The following is a 23751-nucleotide window of genomic DNA, read 5'->3' on the forward strand; positions in this document are numbered from 1 at the left end:
CATTATAAACTGACTGGGACATACAGTACACAGTTTTTATCTGCTGATGAAGATCATGTGTTAGGATCAAAAGCCGCAGAATATCTACTAAATGGATCCTAGTAGGTCTGTTTTCGAGTGCACCTGTTATCTTTGAAAAAACGGGCAATATTGCCTGTAGAGAGCAGAAATATAAAACATCAGTGAATCATATTGCAACTGTTTGTTTGGATGTACAGTATACTACGTGTTCATGTGTGTAGATGTGCATATTTGTTGTGTCTGATTATGACATTGTGATGTGAGGTGTTGTGATTATGTAGTAATGTGTTCCCACCCCTTTGTAATGCATGAAAAACATGACCAGGTTAACTCAATGAGAAAATCTGCAGATTCATTACTATTAACCAGCTCTTCAGTGGCTGCCACGAGGAGACAGAGGTGTTTCTAATCAATTTCTGGCACTGACAGAGAAATTAAAAAAGCACAAGGTACAGCCAAGATATAAATGCAAAGATACATAAAATGCAGCTGTGCCAATATCAACTGGGAACTGACTCATCATGAATATTCTTTGGAGGGGGGGGTGAGAATATCTGTGTTTACAGCTCAAAACCTTTGAAAGACACTATGGCCTCGCTCTACAAGTGAAAATACAACCATGCCATTTAAACAAGCACATGCAGAAAGAGCAGATTTAGGGGCCCCCCAATGGCCTCAAGGTATGTGCATGATCCATGAAAGGCTCCCTACTGTGAACATCTGTGCAACTGTTGCATTACTGGCAGGCTAAATGTATACAAGCCAAGATTGTATGTAAAAAGAATGCGGTATAACCACATTATCTATAACAATATGCAAGAATGTGTGCCCCAAAGACACAAAATACTGCTGCACAGTAGCTGCACAGTCATTTCGTCTATACAAATTACGTTGTTTATTATTTGCCTGAGGCTTTTTTTTATATGTGTGAACAGATATTCAGCCCTGGATCAAATGAAAATTATGAGTCAGTATCTGCAGAGCAGCCAGATAACAGGGAAGGACAGCCTCTGGCTAAACTTGTTGATGTCACGCCTCTCCCTCATTAGAAACCAGCTCCTCATTCAAATTCACACACTGATGTTCCTGGAAACACAACGAGCTTATTATACGGGGCCAAACACGCCTTCCCGTCCCCTGTACTGTCATATTGTCGAGCTACAGGTGCTTGGGGAACCGAAGGGACGTGAGAGGCTTTTGTCGGGCGCTTTTTCAGCAACAGGAACGCAGCCTGTAGCAGAGCAGTAGCAGAGCAGTAGCAGCCTTCCCGTCATGGTCTCATTCATTATACCCACAACCTGGTGTTAACGCCGCTGAAGGCTCTTAACTCACCCCGAGTCTGCTCTGGACCCTCCGCAAATACTCTTCCATGTCGGCCTGCGTCGCTACGGTGCCGCTGCAGATCTCTCCATAGACCAAGTTTCGGCAATAACGCTGCTGATATGTATGTGTGTTTTTTTCTCTCCGCTCCCGAGTCCCCCCGCTGCGCTCGCACTGCAGCACTCTCTGCTGCTGTGTGTGTGCCGTTGGACCTCCCCTTCTCCACGGGGTGAACCCACGACACCAAGCAGTGGGTGTGACGGCAGGAAGAGGAGATCCGACGGAAGCGCGCTCGGTGATTCAACCGCGCTCCCTGCGGTATGGAGCCCCCTCCCGTGTACGGCTATACACACAAACGTATATACACACACACCTATCCTATCCCGTACATAGCCTCGACGTCCACCAATGGGAAAAAAACGTAGAGAGTGTGGTGAATGATAAACAGTAGCGGCTCCAGCACCACGGACAGCACCCTTTCATTGCCAGTGGCTGATTTCAGCACCTTCACACTTGAGGTGGGCCGAACATGTGTTTTATTTTTTTTTCCCTCTTTTGCCGCAATATGATCAAAATCACAGCCAGAATCAAAGTGCACTGCAATGCCCTTCTGGTGTGTGACTGTGTGACAGGAAGCACTTCAATTAATCTGAAAGATGACCGTGTGAGAGAAAACAGAGAACAGACAGAAGCTCTAGCTCTCTAGCTCACTCACTCACTCACTCACACACTCACACACTCACACACTCACACACACACACACACACACACACACACACACACACACACACACACACACACACACACACACACACACACACACACACACACACACACACAGAGTCAAGCTCTGAAACTTTAATATTTAAAATGGACAAGGCGTTTATCATTTGGCACATCTTATCTTTGTAGCCATTAGGAGGCCCTGGGGCAAAAAAATTATTGTTGGGCCCCTAGTGACCCCCAAATAATTCCTCTCTGTGCAGTCTGTGGATTGTATATATAAGCCAGTATTGCTATCTTGGAGTAGTGCGATATGGCCCAGAGGTCGCCATGCAGTCAGTTTGTGATAATCAGACACAGCTTCATTTAGCTGCTCCGTGCAAGCACACTTAAAACTAAAATAATTAAATTTGATTTTGACACACTCTTTTTTTAGTGGTTAATTATACTTTGGACCAACCCTACTCAACATAGTGGTGCCAAAATAGTAATAGAAGTGGGATAGTAATCACAAGATCAGCATAGTTGGTGGTTATTTTCTTATAAGTGGTCATAAAAGGACAAAATGCAAACTTGAAACACTGGCACACACATCCACAGTAGACCTAATGCCCATGAACATGCACAGTTATATTTATGTGTGCACATGCTTTTTCACTGTTACTGTCCATATAGCTTTTAGCTTTTAGTTGATTCCACATTTGTGGGAATTCAGTGTAGCTTTACTCTTTTTACTGCAGGAGGCAATATAAGCATCTCTAGAGATGCCGTGGTTTCCCATTTGTGGTAAAGGCAGAGATACTATGGTCTTAATGGAAACTGTGTTAGTGCACTGTCACTGCGGGGAGCCAAAAGGCCATTGTAGACTCAGACCAGACCAGAGTCAAGCCAGATAAAATCAATATGACTTCCAGTCACAATCTTCAAAATAAAACCCTCATTGGTGGGTTTTAAGAGAATTAGAATAAAGTGGCAGTATTTTTTTCTAAGGAATCATTACATGTGTTTTTTCTGAAACATGTCTCCACATACTGCAGGAAAGTGGGTGCACCAAAACACTTTTGGTGGTGTTAAATTAAAATTAGGCAGAGCTAGGTATTGGACATAGCAAAGAAAACAAAAGAGGTGATGCTGAGAGGTGACTACAACTCTTTTTTCCCTGTGTGAATCCTGGGTGTTGACATAAAGTAGATGATAACATGTGATATCTCTTTATCTGCTGTGGGCCAGTTACTGATGACAATAAAGAAAGTAATAAACAACTAGGGTTTAAGGTTTTCATTTGAGATCTGACCTGAGCTTTTGTATGGATTCTCATCTTGATGAATGATCACTGTGAACAGAACAGCAACTGACAGCCTGTGATGACATCAGATGAGAGGGAATAGACCTCAGTATGGTCACTGTGTAGTTTTAGCATGATCAGCGCTAGTATGATCAAATGGATATTCCGTTAATAATACTAATGCAATATGAAGAATAGGCTGACGGTCTATGAAAGAAGAGATGAGGTGGAAGAAACCTCACAGCCATATAGACTTAAACAGAATTTAGGAAAACTATGAGGGGGGCTCTGACTCATTGCTCTTGTGGCCGACCAAAGATAAGAGGGCCTCAGTATGAATATCATCAAAAGAAGAGGCATGTGAGAGAAGGTCAGTTTAGTAGGCGGGTGGTGAGAGCTCTTAGAGCGTCTGTGAGCATGTTAGGAGTATAGTCTACAACCCAAATTCAAATACATCAGGGCTGCATTCAGTGAGAACAAAGGCAATGTGAAAAATATAAAACATAAGTTCGAGGGCCACTTAGAAAAGAAAGGGGAAACTTCAACACCCTCCTTGATGTCCCACTAAATTAAGTCACGTAAAAGAGGAAGGATGTGATACTTGATGTGTGGTGTAAGGGTCTACATCACACTGCAAATTGCTCTTAATTTTTCCAACACTTACATGTGACCTTTTGTGACCCCCACTGCTCTGCTCCCCATTCTACATTTCTCTGCTGTATATAGATCATAATGGCTTGGATGGTTGGAGCCAGTCTAGTTATGTATTTTGCTAGTGCAACTGCAGATGTCGGACCTGTCCAGTTCACAGTTAGGAAGTGTTGCTAACCTTGTACAGTCAAAATTAAGATTTTAAAAAGTTTAAATTGTTCTAGGCACATTCAGGTGCTGTGTATTAACCCCTTTTCCTCAGTATGAAACTAATCAAGCAGAAAATAAAAACTATCAAATCCTCTCTGGTTTGACAAAATTAAAAGGGGCACTTTACAGTACAGTGCAATACAACACCACCACAAATTACTCTTCAAATCTGTTGTATTAACTCCTCTTTAGCACGATTAAAACTGAAGCTAAGAAAATGCATTGGTTAAAATTTAGATTCCATTGTTCCATTGTTATTTTGTCCACCCCTGTAACATTTACATTTACAATATGTCATGGCCAGACATAATTCAAAATGATGTTGTAAATTCAAACTTTAGATAAACACTAGTGTGCTATATGAAATTATTTATTACGTGGGGGGGGGGGGGGGGGGATTACAAAACTGATGGACAAAAATCATGTTGGTGACAGTTTTTCTTATTGTTGTTCTGGAAGCTAGAGGTCAGAGAGTTTGGGAAGAATGCATGACTGAAAGCTCTCCATGCAGTCTGTTAAGTTTGCCACTGTGATGACTGATACAAGATTGTTATACCTGAGTCGTCTGAGGTAACTCTTGAAGGCAACAGGCAGACACACTGCAGCTTTGATCCATTAACGCCCCTGCTTGCCTCGCTCTTTTATGGGCAAAACGGAAAAATCTGTCGTATTTTGCCTCTAAATAATTTCCCATTACACAAGTGAGGTTTACAGCGTCTGCACCACAGTCCTAAACTGGTTTAATTTTCCATTGAAAACAATAGGCCTCGCTAATTGATTTTAATGGCTCTCTCCGCGACGATGAGCCCCTTATGACTTGGAGAGAGGTCTTTAAGATTATTATTATTAGTATAATTGCCATTACCCCCACACTTTCCCTTTGCGAATGGGAGACAGAGAAAGAATATCTTTGCCCTTAAGCTGAACAAATAATTATTATAGACAGGAAACAAACAGACTACCGTCACTCACACGCGTGCCTACATGCGCTCGCGCGCACACACAGACACACACACACACACACACACACACACACACACACACACACACACACACACACACAAACACACACACACATAAACACAAACACACACACACACGCTCCACCTTAGAGTAGACCCCCTTCTGGCGACCCTCATTCCCTCCGCCGCCCTCTTCGTGCAGCGTGCCGCTTGTAATTTATGCAAAATTAATTGATACATCTTTTATAATTGATGTGCTGTAAACTTAATGAGTAATTTATGTAATTAGTCAATTAAGGATAATTCCAGCATATGTTCCGTATGCCCAGAAGGTGTGCTTTACAACTAGTTATTTGTCCAGGAGTTGGGTGCAGGCGAAGACTGCTGTAGACTACCTAATTAATTTTGTTATGCAGATCAGCCTCGGTGTCTATTTAACGGTCCCCTTTGTGAAAACAGATTTAATATTGATCTTTCCCGGGCGTTTAAAGAGGATGCTTTTACCCGCGTTGGCCTCTGTGGGCCTCAGAGTTTCAAAACTCATTTTTCAGGCTCCAGGAAAACAATTATGCAAAAAAACAAAAAAACAACCACAACAACGACTACCTTTATTTAGCGGCGAAGATATGAATGTTCACACTTTGTCAAGCGAAGTGCCGCTAAAACAACGATTTTCCTCGCAGTTGCATGATGTCTTTAAAATATGCTCTCCGTCGACACAGTTGACCTTTTGAGTGGGTTTGAAGGACTGAGACGAAACGGGAGAGATATACCGGCTAATTAATTGACACAGTTTTGAATATTCATACCTAATACAGTGAGCTTGCCCTTAATTACATTGTTGGACTTCTCTCCTAGGAGGCTAAATCACGGAAGACTTAATTATTGTAATGTATTCGGGGGCCCACCGGGGCACCGGGGAAGACAGGAGCCGTCAAGGACCCAGTCATGACACCTGGCCAGAGAAGAAAATATACGGGAAGGGGAGCAGCTTTTGTTGTTCTCCGCTGAACAGAATTCAGAGCAGGGGATGAAGTTTGTTTACATCCTTGTAGGATTCACCGGAGAGTGTTTGAACAGACAGACAGCCGCCGGACTCCCCTCTCAGCAATTAATCAACAACAGCGCCTCTCTCTCACATACACTGTGTGTGTGTGTGTGTGTGTGTGTGTGTGTGTGTGTGTGTATGTGTGTGTGCGCGCGCGCAATTGAGAGCAGAGGAGTAAGCGCACTGATGATTGTGCGCAAAGGAAGACATGATTTATTGTTTGCAAAGTCTGAAAGTGCAGTCGAGCAGATTTAACAAAGGGGTTGTATTTATATATTCCATTCTTTACTATTTATTTCCCTCGTGGCACTTCATATCCACATTCTCTGTCATGCTTATTCCAATCATCTGCACAAGGCACCAGAATATCCAGATTTTCAAAATAGGTGATACGTTTTCAGAATTTTTTTATCATATCCAAAGCATCGGAACCCTTCAACACCTGTGGTAGACTATACTATCCCATTCAAACTTTTTTTTTAAATGAGAGGTCAAAGGTCAGGGTCAGCCACAGATAAGCAGTTATGGAGTCATTGGGGATTTATCAACTCGCTGAAATACATCTAAAAGCATCGTCTCTTTAAGTTTGGTGACTAAAATCAATCACAATCAGTCCTGTCCCTGTGTGGGCTCCTTTACGCGGGACCTCTTCATTGGAAAGACGAGATTAGAAGCAAACGCGTATGCTGATCGCACCACCCACCCCTCATTTTTATTCATTTTTTTACCCCCATCTCTCTCTCGCTCTCTCTCCTCTTCCTCTCCCTTTTTCTCGTTTTTTTTAATCTTTTTATAATTTTATTATTAAATTTTTTTGTGTTTTTTTTTTCTTTTTTTTTTTTATTTATATTTTATTTTTTTTTTATTTTTATTTTTTTTTTGTATTCTTATATTTTTTACAACACACGACACGCCGCACACACACACAACACACGCAGCCGCACACAAACACACAACAGCGCGACACACACACACAAGCGCAACACACACAAACACACACAACAACACACACACACAACCAGCACACACACACAGCCCCCTGCTCTCCCTTGACGTGTCCCCTAAGTGTCTGGATAATAGATAATAGAGCCGGCGACCTACGGGGGTCTTACAAAAACGGCGCTCGGCGAGTGGGAGCATCGCACAAGAGGAGAGGAGCACACACCACACACAGACAGCAGAGCAAACTGGCCCCTCACATCCTTCAACCGCCGCGGAAACAGGGGGAACTCAGAAGACAACTAAACTTTTACGCACAGAGACCGACTTTTACGCACAACGCCAAGAGCCTAATTTGGCGAAGAGACAGAAAACTCTTCTTTCTTCGGACGCAGGAGCCTCTTAAGGATCTTACTTGACAGCAGCGGGCCTTAAGGCTACACTGTAATCGATATAACGCGGGTAACCCTGCACCTGTAGGAAGATCTGCCAGCGTCTAATCTAATGGCTCAGAACTTTGGAACAGATCCGTCAGATGGCGACTGATATGAAGACTGTCGAGTTAGCTCCGTAAAGATAGCATTTAAATTACTTAAACTTTAAAGACTGTTTTATTTAACAATTCAAACTTAAAGAAAATAGTAACCAGTCATGCCTCGTCCTGGGAAGAACTCTTACAGCGACCAGAAGCCCCCATACTCCTACATATCACTGACAGCGATGGCTATCCAGAACTCAGCTGAGAAGATGCTCCCTCTGAGTGACATTTATAAATTCATCATGGACCGATTTCCGTATTATCGAGAGAATACCCAGAGGTGGCAGAATTCCCTGCGACACAACCTGTCGTTCAACGACTGCTTCATCAAGATTCCTCGGCGGCCTGATCAGCCGGGGAAAGGCAGCTTCTGGGCTCTGCACCCGGACTGCGGAGACATGTTTGAGAATGGCAGCTTCCTGAGGAGACGGAAGCGCTTCAAGGTGCTGCGCGCTGAGCATATGGCCTGCAAGAGTTCCCCGATGATGCATTACTTTCACCATCATCACCACCACCACCCGGGCAGCAAGCTGAGCACAGCATCCAGCCACCACGACCACTCAGCCGGCCCGGCAAGCACCGTGGGTCGGCTGCCTCACTTTCAGGGTTACGGGGGCATTACTTGCGCACAGCCGGGCGGGTTTAAACACCCATTCGCCATCGAGAACATTATAGGACGGGACTACAAGGGTGTGATGGCCAGCGGGCTCCCCCTCACCTCTGTCATGCACCACCTGGGTTACCCAGTGCCCCCGCAGCTCAGCAGCGTGGTCAACTCCATGTGGCCGCACGTCGGGATGCTGTCAGAGTCCATGGGTGGCGTGCCCATGCCCGCGACATCCGAGTACGCGCCCTTCAGCGTGTCAGCAAAGGGCCTGTACCACAACGCCAATGGACAAACGATGCCCGCCGTTCCCCTGCCAATAAAACCCACCCCGTCTCTGGGTCCAGTGCCCGGCCTGACGGGGCTGCAGTCCGGCCCGGCACAGCTCTGCTCACCGGCCTCAGTAATGGAGAAGAGCGATCTGTTGGAGGGGAAAGGCAACCCTTTACACCCGGCCCTCCTGCTGTCCTAACCGGGTAAATTGCGGGTCATTTTTAAAAAAAAAAGTAACGCAACCAAGATGAACACTATTAGGCCTACTGCAAAAAAAAAAACAAAACAAAAAAACAAAAACAAAAAAAAACAAGACAGACCGGGAGTCTGAGATATCATAGATTAAGTTACGTGCAGCTGTAGCAGAGTTGTAAAAACTAAGGTTAACTTTGTGCTGTGTAATGAATTTTTCATTAGACCCATGTTGATTGAAATCATAATTTATTTGCACAATTTGTGAGGGCATTTACCACATACTGTAATGTGGCACTGATAAATACAATCAGATAAGTAGATAGGCTAAAGCCAAAGAAAGCTTTGATTTAGGAGACAAACGGTGTGAAATTCCTTCCGAATGCAAACCAACAACTCTGTTTATATTTTTGCTCTTATTCTATTTATTTTATTCTAATCTACGGCAGGCCTCTTCACTAAAGACATGCAGGCCTTCATGTTTTTTTAATTAGGCCTGTTGCACTTTTTGTGTGTTACTTACCAGTGCATTGAAAATGTTATGCTTGTATTATAACACTATTTATCTGAAGATATTTATAAAGAATTTAAAACCGAATCTTCTTTTTGTGTTGTAGTTATTTAAATGCTCGTTTTAATTACATCTCCACACTTTTCACCATGTTTCCACACCACAATTAAAGGAAAAACTAGGACTAGGATAAATTCCATTAGACTCCATTATTCCCTTATATCAAATCACCGTGAGATGAAGTTAATCTGAGGCAAAAAAAAAAAACAATGCTTTCAAGTGTGTGCAATTTATTCAATCATGCTGATTTTAGCGTGTGTAATAATTACCTCCCTACACACAGTTATTAAAGACTCAATATCACTGTCTACAAGGAAATAATAACAGCACAGGTTACTGTACATGTTTGCCACCAGTTTCTCTATGAAATGTATCATTTATAAGTTTATTTCCCTTATTTTATACTAGCACTTTTCAGAGGCAGCAGATCTCTATCTAAATAATTTTAAATGACATTTTTCCTGTAACTGTATAAAGAATATAGAGTAATAATGGTAAGAGTGAAACTTGTACTCAAGTAATTAGGATATTTGTACTGAATCAAATGACATGGAAGTCATTTGAGCCTTTAGGACTCTGGACTAACTCAAACAAATTTCAGGAACTCCTCTTGAACACCTTACTCTGATTGATCAGAAGGAAATGTATATTAATCATTAAACATTTCAGCAGGAGGATGGTGTAAATGTTATATTCAAGTTCATTATTTCAATATGCCGTGTGATTTCCCCAAATTCAAGAGAAATGTACTGAGAAAAGAAATGAACTGTATAAAAATTTGAAAAGTAAACTTTGCCTGAGACAAACTTTACTCAGAGATATGTTTAGATTGAAATCATGCTTCCACAAATCACCATCGTGTGAACACAAGTGGGCATCATGACATGGTCTGATGCCTGTTGCGTCCAGGACAGGTGTGTATGGTCGTCATGAGATGGATATGAGCAGCCGACATGCACTCTAGGCTGCAGCTTCACAACTTCAAAAGCAGGCAGGGAGATAGGATCAAGTTTTGCTCTTTTGTTTGCTCTGTTTAAACGTAGCTTTGAAGCTTCCCCTCTCCAGCAGCACAAAGCGCCAGGTTCAGCCCACTGAAAATGACTTATATTCAACCTCCTGTACCCTGTTTAGCATCCCAAAGGCTCCCACAGCTGACACTATTGTCACACCAGCCTCTGAACAAATAATTGAGATGCACCAGCGGAGGAGAGGCGTGGGAGTGAAGAATTAAAACCTATTTGGGCGTCATTGCTAACGAGCAGAATACATATAATAGTGATTACCCTTATCTTTTTCTTCCTCATCCAATCTCTCTTGTTTTATTCTGTTTTATACATCCTCATTTTTTTCCCCCCAAAGGTTCTCTCGTCTTACTTTCAGTCACACACACACACGCACACGCACACGCACACACACTCTTACACTGCAGGGTGTCTGTAATTCCTAGTTAAAGGGAACTAAAATTTCTATGGCAAGACATAAGTGTCTGTGTGAAAAGTGTGTGCCTGTGCCTGTAGAGGTGTGTGTGTGTGTGTGTGTGTGTGTGTGCTTGCGTGCGTGTGTGTGTGTTGCTTTACTTCCCTGATCAGCAGGCCCCAATGTCTTTAATAGCCCTCACTGCATTAGTGTATAATTAAATGCCACTAATTAAGACACAATAAGAGGAGTAATAATGCAGCTATTATTACCCGCCATGATCCTCTGTCTTCACAACATCAGAGTTAGATGCCTCTGGAATCATATTATCACATGAGGTCTCCTAATGTGCACATGTCTTTATGCACAGGGTAATAGGAGGTATATATGCAGTTTATTTTTATAAGGGGAGACGCTGTGCTGGTTGTGTCAAAGCATTTAAGAAATGATGTTAACTGATTTTCAGAATCTCCGCAGCCATTTGGAAAATAGACACATAAATCTTATATCCTTTAAGAGTGCTTCTTTTTTTGGCATATTCAGGAGCCATTACTGTGTTTGATCACGTCATATAGCGTTCTACAACTTGCAAGATTTTTTCTTAAAGTCATTGTGTGTTTTTGTGGTGTGTCAATATGAACACTTTGTTGATAAGAAACATAATCCAGGTGGCATTGTGTTTCTACCACATATTTGGATTGAATGTAAATGTGAGGAGACACACCTGTCTTTGGAACTTATACTTTAGAGATTACCTTAATGAATAATAAACGAAAAAACAATAAATAAAATTTTTCTATTTAATTTAAAGACAGACAGGAACAATCAGTAACTTGGGCGCAATGTGGCAGCTTTTTTCCTCAAAGTTCTCGCAGATACATATTTGAATCAGGAAACATCAAATCACTACTAAACTACTACTAAATCCTACTATAAAACATCATGCAGTTATTAGAAAGGAAATACATTTTAAAAATTACATGTGCATAAAACTTCCAAGCCTTAAGTGCTGGATAGCGCTAAAATAATTTCTTCTTAAAATAATGACATGGTTATTGACGAGCTAATACATAAAACCTGTTAATGCAACAACTAAAGCCTGGAGACTTCTTCTTACACTCTCAAAATCTACACAGCAGTTTATATTAGAATGTGCTCTAATGTAACCCAGCATTTCCCAAAGAGTCAGAAGCAAAGGGAATTTCAATTTGTTTCAAAAAGACTAATGCTTTGTTACTAAAGACTTTGCAACCATACAAGATAATACACTAATAAATTGTACTTAAAACAATGAGGACATACGACAAGTTCAGTAACTTAGTAGTCTGTGCACCAGCCTGTAAAATTTGTTTTAGGTCAAAAGACTGTAAGTTGGTTTTAGTTTCCAAAGAAAAAATATATATACTCATTCATTAGCAGGACTATGATGATATTTCATTTGAACAACACAAATATAATATTACACCATATGAAAAACTGTTGGCACTGATAAAAGCGTACGGGACTCTAATATGAGAGGATCTCATTATTCATGGAAAACAGTTCATCATGCGAAATATGAGTTTAAAATGAGTAATAGGACTCTTATGAATGAATAAAACATTTAGGTCAGAGGTGTTTTACTGTCAGCCCTCAGAAACGAAACGTTACGGTCTTGAATAGATGATGATACATTAGTGGTAATTACCCACACTTCATAGGGGCCAGGGTGGCAAATTCTACATGCGTTTTTCTTAATGACCAGCAAGAGCAGGCCATCATAATGAGCAGCTTAATTCATTGATCTGATCTGCCGTTTGCATTAACTCAAGCACACTAGCATACATACACATCCACACACACGAACATGAACAACCTTAAATATTATTCTTTGTTCCAGAGAGTAGCCTTTTATTCACTATATTGGCAACATCAGATAACAGAAATCTGTTCTAATTTATTTAAACCTATAATTGCCACACAAGGATTCCTTCTTCTGTCACAGCTTGAAAGATAATGAAAAATATAAGCTGAGCTAAAACTACATTACAGCAACTATTAATTTTGTTAAACAATTTTACAAGAGAACCGGAATCTGTCTATCAAATGAACTTCATGAAGCCGTCGTTATTAAAAGTTAAAATGCATCAAATTGTTTCATAATTTGCAGATTCAGAATACAATGGCTGGAGCACATTAGAAAAAAGTCTTACTGTTGGATCAGGCTTCCTCACTTTTCAAACCACAGACATGTTATATTAAAGTCCATATCCATGCCCCCCACCCCCCACCCCCCCATTTCTCCTTCCTTCATCTGCTGCTATGATTTCATCTATGGTGCAGAAGCTGGGGTGTTCCATCTGAATAATTATAGACATTTCATTGGTTATTTGTAAATAATTAACTGATAGATGAATATACATAAAAACACAATTCAAATGTACATTTAAACTGTGCATTTAAGAAAACGCATAGCAAAAGAGTCACTCAAGAATAAATTCCTAAAGTCCTATCATTTGGTCATTAAATTATCAGTAAGTTAACAAACTTTTAGGCATGTTTGAATTTGAAAAAAATACTCCATTTAAAACAATTTTCTGTGTCTACAAATTATATTCAATCTAACAGTTAATTTGCCGCGTGCATGAACAAGTGCTAAATTCTGTTTCATCCACATTAACTAAGACATCTACAGTACGTTTATTTAAAGACGTACAGCCTATTCTTATTTTGCAGTAACGGGAACTGTCATTGCTCAGGTAATGAGAGCTCTTTCTTGCTCACAGCACAGGACACATGGCTTATTGATGAAAGTTCTGAATTCTAAGTTAACTTCTATGTCTTAAATCTGCACTCTTAGGAAATATTAAACATATTTATATACCTTCAATTAAATAACAGTGTCTAAAAAATACATTTTTTCCTAACGTGTTTCACTGAGAGAAATGCCAGTCTTCGCAGCTCTCTGATCACATTCACAGTTACAGACATGCACACATGGAAGCTGCCCAGTTCTGATCTGCTGGCCACTGAGCAGCTCCACTGGAGCAGTTGGGGGTTAAGTGCTTTGCTCAAGGGCACCTCAGTGGTAGTAATGAGGGCAGGGCAATTGCTGCTTTTTCATGTACCCCACCAGATTTATCTGGCTGATCCAGTGGCAAGCCCTCTCCTCATACTGTTCATCGTGTCATACATTTATTCGCTTTTCACCATATGTACAAACACTGTAAAGTACGAATGGTGTTTGTCCACATACTGCAATGCCTGCTATTTTACAGTTGTGGTACATGTGATAATATTTTAACAGTATACATGTATGTGATTCACTGCAAGCAGGCAGACGGCATACGGCTACATCTGCTCCTATCTCGGTAACGGTCGCCTTGCCATATTCATTGCCGTGGTCTTTAATGGTGGGACAAGGGGACAGTCATCTGGCTCATGTCGACGGGAGTCAGTGTCAGCCAATGAAAAGACCATCTGAGGAGGATTAGCATATTGGCATCAGGCCTGGAGACAGAGAGAAGCTGTCATGGGAGAGAGTCCTAATGACAGGTCACTCTGGACCACTGCACATTACTATAACTCTTCTTGTCTTTTCTCCATAATGTACCCCAATCTCACTTTTCCTGCCTCTCATTACTCTGCGTCTTCTTCCAGTCCTCTGTCTTAAAATCCTTCCAGCCATAGCCCTGACTCTTCTTCTTATTCAATCTCACCACTCCTTCCAGTTTTGTTCCACCCTTTTCAACCTCTTCTCCAAAACTCCCCTTTCCTCTTTCCTTTGGTCGTCCATTTCTTTCTCATTCCAGGCTTCACCTCACTCTCTGTCTTTCCCCTTCCTCTTAATAATTAAACAATGATTCACTGATTTGGGGTCATAGTTTATGTGTGCCCCCCCGGCACCCCGCAAGAGCTGAAGTGTATTGTCTCTGCTCCGTCCTCAAAGTAAGGTCCTCTGACGCAGCTCGTATCATCTTCAATCTGCCATCTATCTTTATTGGCCCAAATTATTATACCTTATTAGTCATTATTAAATTTTTTATCATCGATTCAAAACAGGTCAGTGGTTCAGCAATCCTGGCCTCCTTCCCACTGTTTCTCCTCTCCGACTTCCCCACTTTTTCACTTTCTCTAAGGAGTTCGGACAAAGAACTTCTCCGGCCAAAAAACTTCAGCAATTTTATAAGAGGTTAAGTGCTTCGTGAGAGAATGAGTGCCCATATAGGCTCATTTGCCTCCGCAATAATAGAGATTAAAGTGAAATGGAAATTAACAAAGTGTATCATCGGCTCTCTCCCTGCTGACAGTTTGTACTTGAAATTTTAAATCTCATCACACAATGTCAAAACATACTAATTGGCAGTGCTACAGAGAAAATCTAATAACAAAGGTTTGGCTTACTAAAACTGCCTTGGATCTAAACAGGAACTGTTTGGTTACATGAAGGTGCAGAGTGAAAATGGCAGCAAAATGTGTTTAGACATTTTCTTTTAGAGCATTTATCAAATTGTTTCAGCCAACAACAATTCATTCTGATACACATTAGATAGATAGATAGATAGATAGATAGATAGATAGATAGATAGATAGATAGATAGATAGATAGATCTACTGTCATATCATCATATACAGTTTTACTCATGCTGTCACTAACACGATGATAATTAAACAATGCACTGGTAGAGTTTCAAATGGCAAATTGACAATCTAGCAGAAAGCATGAAACTGATTTATCCTTTGAAATTCGAACAAGAGTTAGAGGGAAGAAAGAACAAGACTCAACAAAAACTTATTTGATTGATCTTTGATCATCAGGCACCAGAAGTCTTTCCTGCCACATTGAGCAACTGGACTGAATCAGCAAGAACGCACTGAAGAGTCATTCTTCCTGAGTTTGAAAGCGTCAGCTTCCATGAAAAACAGAGTTGAAGTTTCCTTTGTGCCTTCTTTGTGATGAAGGAAGGGTAAAGGTCACATTTAGCTCTGGGCAGGTGGTTAACAGGATGAAGTTACACCCTCCAGTGGAGAGAGATGTAGTACATCAATCATAATGTACACAAATGAAGGAGGGAGTAAGGCTAAAGAGTGAAAATTAGTTTTCATGATGCATCGGTGTATGTGTTGTGGGCATGGTACCGAGAAGTACAGCTTTGCTACATGTGTGCAGCATAACAACAGGAAGAGTAGTAGATCTATAGCAAAAGGCTGTTAAATTACAGAGCATGTCACACAGATTCACTCACTTCAGCTGATAATTGACCAATAGCTGGGAATGGAACTGAACATGCTGTAATAAAAGACAGATATTATTGTGAAGAAGCAACAACTGTTCTAAGGTTCAGAGTTAGGCTGAATAAAATACAAAGGCTATATTGGATAAAACCTTTAAGGCATTTTGGTTGATGAATTAACATGGTATTCAACGCAATGAATTATTAAATGAAGCCCACAAAATAAAAAGTAATTAATTATTATTTTAAAAATGTAGCGCTCCAGAACCAAAAGGTTTTAACATTAAAACACTTGGCAGCATTTGGCAACAATACACTGTTCTCTCGTTAGCGTTAATTGCAGCTGTGACAGCGGTTAAAGGCAAGGTCCTCCTCTGACTCCCAATCATTTATCTCTCCATTACTGAGAGCACTCTGCGTTTTTATTGGCGTAATAAAGTCGATCTTCACTACTGCAAAAAGCCTCCTGACCCCTGGGTGCTCCAGAGGCCCCTGACTCCTCCCAAACGTATTCATCATCTTCATATTCATTCTCACACACACACACACACGCGCGCGCACACACACACAAACACACGCGCACACGCACAAAGACACACACGTACGAACACACACGCACACATTTGTGCTTGTCTTGACTTTCCATTTCTTTTGTAATCATTTTTTTTTATAGAAGTTATAATGCTCATAATGCTAAACAGAAAAAAACCTAATATTTAAACCTAAACAAATGGAAGTTTGAGGTTGGCCAACAGTAAATGTAATCCATGCACGCCCTCTTGTGGAGGAATTCAAATTGTTCAAACATACACAGAGTATGTTTGGTAACATGAAATAGCTGTAGTTTCTTCAAATGCTGGTTTTTACAATATCACTGCATGATCATCATTCTTGGATAGAAATGGCACTACCTCATGGATTCGTAAGTAAATTCAAAGAGTGGCATGGAGGGTCAAAAAACATGATCCAGACTAAAGCTCACATATCCCCTATATGTGATACTAATTATTCGAGACACATTATCAGAATTTTTTCCATGCAAAGTTTGGATATTAACTAAGGGACAGAAAGTCATATCATGGCAGAGAAAATATACAAATGAAAAAATATTTGATTTTAATATGTGGGATTCAATGAGTTTAATCAGTTCCACTAAAAAGACAGAAACTGAAGCATTTGCACCCTGGAAATGTCTGAGATTGAATTTCTGAGGAGGATGAATTCACCCTGCAGATAAAGAGTACACTATGTTCAGTAGCTCATATGTTGAGAATACATTTAAAAGTCATTAAAAGGCACTCAAATGAATATTTGCTGTATGTTATATAAGCCTTTATAACATAAATGTGCAGTGGCCACAACCAAAAACACTCTGATGCTCCATAGTCACCTTTCCTTCAGCTAAGTATAGAGAAGTCCTGTCTCCAGGTACAAGTACCTCTATCATGTTTGAAATAATGCTTGTTAAACTAACCATAAACAGTATTGGTCTCAATAACATGATGTTTTCTTTTCCCTTTACTGTAAGGATCAATGCAAAAACACAACACCTTCCCTCGATTACATGAAAGTAAGTGTACGATTTTTTTTTTAGTAGTAGTAAGTAATGTATCTAAACCAGCAGTTAGTTGAGTTTTACCTATATAAGGATACATACTGACTCCGAGCTGCCGAGTACACATCAGGTCAGTTGTGTGTCCGGACTGCCAGCTGTTTAAAGGTCAGTGGGTCTCTGAGGTGGTGGGCGCTGTCTGTTGGCCTGGGGTGCAACTGTCTTTGAACTGCCTTTGAGCGAGAGGTCATCTCTCTCAAAAGCAGGTTATATTTGTGTCATCGTGACCACAACAACACACACTTCAATGTTTTTTATGAGTTTTAATCTGAATTTCATTCCAATTCAACACTTTGTTATTGTTCAGTTTAGTTAGACTTAGATAATAAAGTTAGAAATAAATTCATTTAGAGCACAATAAAAAGGCACATTTCAGTGCTGATGTAAATCGTCTCAACTTCCTGAAAAGCTGACGTCAGACCCATGTAATACAACAAAATGCACATGAATGCACCGTACTGTGTTTGCCACCCACCCAACGCGCACTCGATACACTGTGTCTGTATATGTATTCTTATTGTGTGTACGTGTGTGTGTGTGTGTACAACCTGTTTTGTGACGCAGGTGGGGGTGGCAGATCAGTGATGCAGAGCTTCGCACTCACCTTTAAAATCTGTCACAGGCACATCCGTCACATACATGCAGATCTTTCTTCAGGGACGAACACATCGAAACCTTACAGGTGAGAGGAAAATATTCATCTGTTATACCTCTGACAATTGTGTTATTCTGTTTTAAGTTCTATTTATTTTATTTTGCTAAATAACGTGTTTTACTCTTTTTGATAAAAGGAGAAAAGTTTGGATTTGTGCACAAAGACTTTACACTCAAATCGTGTTAAATCATCAGAAAATAACTATGTGGGTCCTTGGGAAGATCAGGGAGAGCGTCGAGAGCATTCCTCTAGAGCTGAGTCGTTATATGGGAAAGAGTGAGGAGGACATCTTTCTCTCATGTAAGACCAGCTTCTCTCACAATCTGCCCAACAACATCCTCACCCCAGACAAGATCCCAGACTTCTGCCTCCCCCCACGGCTCTGCAAGAGAAGCCCTCTGCAGGAAACGGAGACAACCCCGTCTTACCTGCACAGTCAGAACCAGATACCCAAGAGCAACACTTCTTCAAACACAACACACGTAAAGATGAAAGATGTGAAGACTAAGGGTGGTGATGCATCAGTGGCTTGGAAAGCTACAAAGAAACCTTTTCCATTCTCTGCAGAGGGGTATGGGCTGGCTGGGATATATGAGAGCCCCAACACTCGAAGGAAAGAGTCTTTGTTTCACTCAAAGTGTCCAGTTTACATATTTGACAGAAGCACTCCTACTGCACCACCCAGGCGGGCGAAGGAGACAAACCTGCCCAAGAAAACTTTATCTGGGTTTTTCCCTCTATTTTCATGCAAGACCCTGTCAGAGACAGGAAGCAAAGAAAGTGAAACACCTTCTTCCAGTGACTCCTCCCCCCTCAGTTCTCCTTATAGTGGTAAATCCTCCCTCTACATCCCATCAGGCAGTGGCCGTCTCAAAGGAGCGACATCCTGTCCTTCGTTAATTGACAGCAGGGAGGTCAGAGGGAGGTTGAAGAGGGGGGATTTAAGTTTAACAACCTCTCCCAGTAGCCCTCCAAGCTTAGAGGGAAACTCACTCACCCTAGCCCCACCTGTCCTCTTTCCACTGGATGTTCTGCAGTGTCAGGAGAGACTTCAGCGTGAGCATGTCCTCCCTTTGCTGGGCCATGGTAAAGTGCGCCTCTCTGCCGAGCGCACCACATTGTCCACCAACACGTTCTCATCCCTTTCCACAGTCAGAGTTCGTGTGGTGTCTGTGGAAGGCCTGCGGGATGACCGGCGAACGCTGAACTGTGCAGTGAATCTCTGTCTGACACCAGGGAAGCTTCAGCAACAGGAGAGTGCCACAATCAGGAACTGCCGCAGCCCTGTGTTTAATGAAGATTTCTTCTTCACAGAGCTGAGTCGGGTGGATCTGCTGGACCTGCAGCTGAGGTTAAAAGTGGTGGATAAACCTGCAGCTGGAACACTGAGGAGGGGGACAGTGATTGGAGTGATCACCAAACCACTGTCTCAGTTACTCCCCCTTAATAAATGGGTAGAAGACTAAACATTTCCCTTACAGAAAAATGTAAAAATACCAATTCTATAACCTATTTTGTGTAATATTTGTACTTAATAGGAACACGGCACACAAAATGTATGATAAAAACACTATGTCTGAAGATAATTAATACTACGTGTACAAAAGAAAGGTGTTGAGGAGAGAGACATGAGAAATATTGTAAAGGCTATGTGCGCATTTTGCAGGTACTACTCTGTAAAATCTTCTGCTGTTGGTGCTCATCAACATTTGCTATAACAATGTGAAAATGTCAGCTATTCTGTTTGTCTCCTGCACTCAAATGGCCAAAAAGTGACCAAAGAAGTTGATATTGATATCAAAAATCACACTGTATATTGAAATCATGCCTTCTTCGTTACCCTGCAATACTGATTAAATTGTCAAACATTCTTGTTGTTTTAAATATAATTTGTGACTATGGTTCATGTTGCTTTATCATTCAAATTGCCTTACTGTGATAAAAGCGTATGTCTCAAAAATGAATCCCCTCTGATCCAAGTTTTTAACCTTGTTAACATGTCCATATGGTGCTTTTTATATAATAAAAGACATCATGAGCAAAATAAGCATTAAGTAGGTCAGCACAGACAGGGATAGTTTGCATTAGCACAACCACGAACACTGCCAGTTAATAAAAGATGCTAACTACACTTACCCATCTGCTTGTTGCTGATTTTGGTGCCAAGCAGACATCTTGATCCACACTGCTCTTTCACCAGTCACTGAAACCTTGTCAGTACAAAGCACAAGAGTTTGCATTAGCACAACCACTAACACTGTATCACCCACTGCCAGTTACTAGCTAACAAGCTAACAAACAACATAAGCAAATAAAAGATGCTAACTATGCTTGCTGTTCTGATACATCTGTAGTTGCCGATTTTGATGAACAACAAATTCCAAATATTAGATGTGTTTCCAGCCAGAGTATTTTTACATAGTTTAAACATGTGTGGATGGGAACTTTGAAACAACATGGCCCACACTGTTACATACAAGTAACCAATCTTGTAACATTAAACATATTTATTTGGCTTTCTTGCTTTCTTTCTTTAACCTGCTTAGGCACAACAATAAGAACTTTCCTTCAAAATCAAGAATTGGAAATAGTCATTTTTGCTTGTAATATAGCATGTCTCAACTACTATAATGCCAGTTAGAGCTCTGCTGCTTGTTTGTTTTTTGCTTTGGCCTTTCCTTGAAACCCTGATCTCATAACTTTCTAGTTTGTGGTCTTTTTATTTCCTGTTTATCTCCTCACCCTTCTGTAAAAAAAAAACAACAAAAAAAAACCTTACAGCACATATTTAAAAAATGACATAAAAACAGTTTATTTGCTGTACTTACTTACCTACAGTGCAGCAGGAAGACACTTTCACGTTTTATTATACGACATAAAATACGCCAGTAAATACCCCAGTCATGATTTCTTTAAGCTCTTATGTGTTATTAATTAGTGGCTAAATGAGACTACAGAGGTTGTTGGGGATGTTAAACGTCATCAGCCCAAACAACTGACCCATCCACTTGACTGCCTCGTTGTGTTTAAATACTCGCGCTCCTTCAAACTAATAGTAACTTCGTAAGATGAAAGGTTTTTGGTGAAGTAAGCGCGCTCAATCAAGCTACTGGTTGAAAGTTTAGTATTGGTGACGTCGAAGTCATGCGACCGTGTAGTTCGTTTATAGCCTAACTTTAGCTTTTTACTTCTGGCGATTGCATTTAGGCCTTAAAAAACAATGAAAGTGGTGTTCGTTTGTGAAGATTATCCTCTTGGACAAAACGTGTAAGTGTGATAAACTTTTGGTTGTCACAGATCTTATTTTCTGCAGTAATCCAAAAATCAAGGGAACCCCTAATGCATCCATGGAGGAAACCAGAGTGATACTAACTTCCGGGTTAGGGTTACTTAAATTGCTGATGACAAGTAAGTGGACAGGAGAATAGCTTTACATATAAAAACATGAAAACAGAGGATATTCAATTTAATTTATTTAACAGCTCTCATTCAGTTAATTATTAACTGGGCAAACTGGTTTCATCGATTAGTAATGTTTCATTTTGTGGGTATGTTATGTTGCCAATATAATTATTAAATAAATATTATTGATATAATTTAATATTATATAATAAACTAAATAATATAACTAAATAATATATAAAAGGTATTAATTTAAAGTTTACTATTAAATAAAACTATGAAATTATTATTATTATTATTATTATTATTATTATTATTATTATTATTATTATTATTGTTGTCGTTATTGTTATTGTTATCAAATTAAAATTCCTGTCTAATAATTATGAATAAATAATTGAATAATTATGAATTTCGTAATATCTTTCTATGAAATGCGAGCATAAGTTGGCTTTATCATTTACCTACCTACCATCCCCTTCTGTCCCTGTGCTGCAGCATTGTGTGAAATTTAGCTTACAAAAAAATTGTACTGCGGGTACGGCATGACATCAGAGCACCGCCCACCGCAGGTCGTCCTAATCTGACGTTGTGGCAAGCGAGTCCCCAGAATGTAAACATGGTGACAGATAGATGAAAGAAACGGCAAAATGGTGTTCGAAAGCTTGGTGGTAGATGTCCTGAACCGGTTTTTAGGAGACTACGTTGTCAATCTTGACAGCTCACAGCTACAGCTTGGCATATGGGGAGGTAACTGAACTTGTGTATGTAATTTTATTGGACTAGCTCGTCCGCCAAGCTAGCTAGCTAATGCTAACAGACGCTAGCCACCAGGCGTGTGAGAGAGATTCGCTCACCTGTCAGTGTCAGTTTATCTGTCCGAAGATTTTGTTTAGCTGTCCAGTGTGAGTAAGACGCTGCAGCCATTTGCTTGTTTATGGAAAAATCAATCAGCATTGTTAATTTCTGACTGCTCAAATGATTTTATATTTCCTTCTTTTGGTGCCGTCAGGCTGTTTGCTCGGCGCACACATGCGAGTTTCAGAGAAGCGAGCAGTTTGGGGTCACACCCTTTCACACAGCCAGGTCATGACTCGCCACTGTGTTTAATGCAAAGTCCTTTTACAAGCTCTACCAGGAAGTCTGACACTGACAGCCCTGTACCTTGTCGGGCAAATGAGGATTAGAGAACAGGGTTCAGAGCCACTGTTACACATGTACCAACTTGTAAATCTCAGGGAGTGAACTCTTTGTATTTACTACACGTATACTGTCACAGCCTAATATCTGCTGCTTTTAGTAATAGACACGATAAAGGAGTTTTTCAGATTTTGGGCATGATCAGTCTTACACACATACATGCACAGTTAAGTATCTTGGGACTTGTAGTAATGATGTGTGTGTCATGAATGGCTTTAATAATGTATGTGTTCCTTTGCCCTGAGTGTTGAATTAGGTCAATAGACAAAGGCCAAAGACCTTCTCTTTAAATTGGACTGTGTTTCTATTAGCCTGATAACACAATACTAATCTATTTGTCTTATCATAGTGTACGTAGTAACAATCAATAAACCAATAATCCTGTCATCACAGGTGATGCTGTTCTTACAAATCTTGAAATAAAGGAAAATGCCTTGGTAAGTTGCTCAAAAATGCGTAAGTAAGCAAAATAAGTCATCTGTCAGGTTTTTCTGACATTCATGATAGATTTGTGTTACAATAACTTACTGTTCTTATGTTGCAGAGTCAGCTTGACATTCCTTTTAAAGTGAGAGCCGGTCATATAGGTGAGTTTGTTGTTACTGTCCACATCTGCCACCTTTCCTTTAGTACAGAATAACATTTTCTCATCTTGTGTTTCTGTTAAAAGGACGGCTGGAGCTTAAGATACCATGGAAGAACCTCTACACCCAGTCAGTGGAGGCCACACTGGATGGTGTCTATCTGCTCATAGTCCCCACAGCAAGTAAGATAAGCATCTATGTCCAGCTGAAATACATAAAAAGTACTCATAGTTAAGTACTTATAGTAGACATCATAGTGTGTACAGAAATGTTGATACTCACCATTTCAGTGGACACATAGAGTGATTGAATGTTAATATGATTATGCTTAT

General features: G+C 40.5%; 3 protein-coding genes across 3 annotated transcripts in view; all 3 read left to right on the forward strand.

The window, feature by feature from the left end:
- Window positions 1-7810: 7810 nt before the first annotated feature.
- Window positions 7811-8773, forward strand: foxb2 (forkhead box B2). The gene has a single exon (XM_022757830.1). It carries the CDS (start codon window positions 7811-7813, stop codon window positions 8771-8773), a length of 963 nt encoding a protein of 320 aa, XP_022613551.1.
- Window positions 8774-18436: 9663 nt separating this feature from the next.
- On the forward strand, window positions 18437-19699 carry LOC111230781 (C2 calcium-dependent domain-containing protein 4C-like). The gene has a single exon (XM_022757606.1). The coding sequence runs from the start codon at window positions 18437-18439 to the stop codon at window positions 19697-19699; it is 1263 nt and encodes a 420-aa protein (XP_022613327.1).
- Window positions 19700-22285: 2586 nt separating this feature from the next.
- vps13a (vacuolar protein sorting 13 homolog A) overlaps window positions 22286-23751 on the forward strand; it is a 36408-nt gene continuing 34942 nt past the window's right edge. Inside the window, 4 exon segments of the mRNA XM_022757664.1 lie at window positions 22286-22385; window positions 23229-23272; window positions 23380-23422; window positions 23506-23601. Of these exon segments, the coding sequence (XP_022613385.1) occupies window positions 22286-22385; window positions 23229-23272; window positions 23380-23422; window positions 23506-23601 (283 nt within the window).

This window comes from Seriola dumerili, unplaced genomic scaffold (assembly GCF_002260705.1).
Source record: "Seriola dumerili isolate Sdu_G_001 unplaced genomic scaffold, Sdu_1.0 BDQW01000290.1, whole genome shotgun sequence".
Taxonomy (NCBI): Eukaryota; Metazoa; Chordata; class Actinopteri; order Carangiformes; family Carangidae; genus Seriola; species Seriola dumerili.

What these genes read in the sequence shown, in the direction of transcription:
- foxb2 (XM_022757830.1), top strand. Translation starts at nt 7,811, where the DNA reads ATGCCTCGTCCTGGGAAGAACTCTTACAGCGACCAGAAGCCCCCATAC.
- LOC111230781 (XM_022757606.1), top strand. Translation starts at nt 18,437, where the DNA reads ATGTGGGTCCTTGGGAAGATCAGGGAGAGCGTCGAGAGCATTCCTCTA.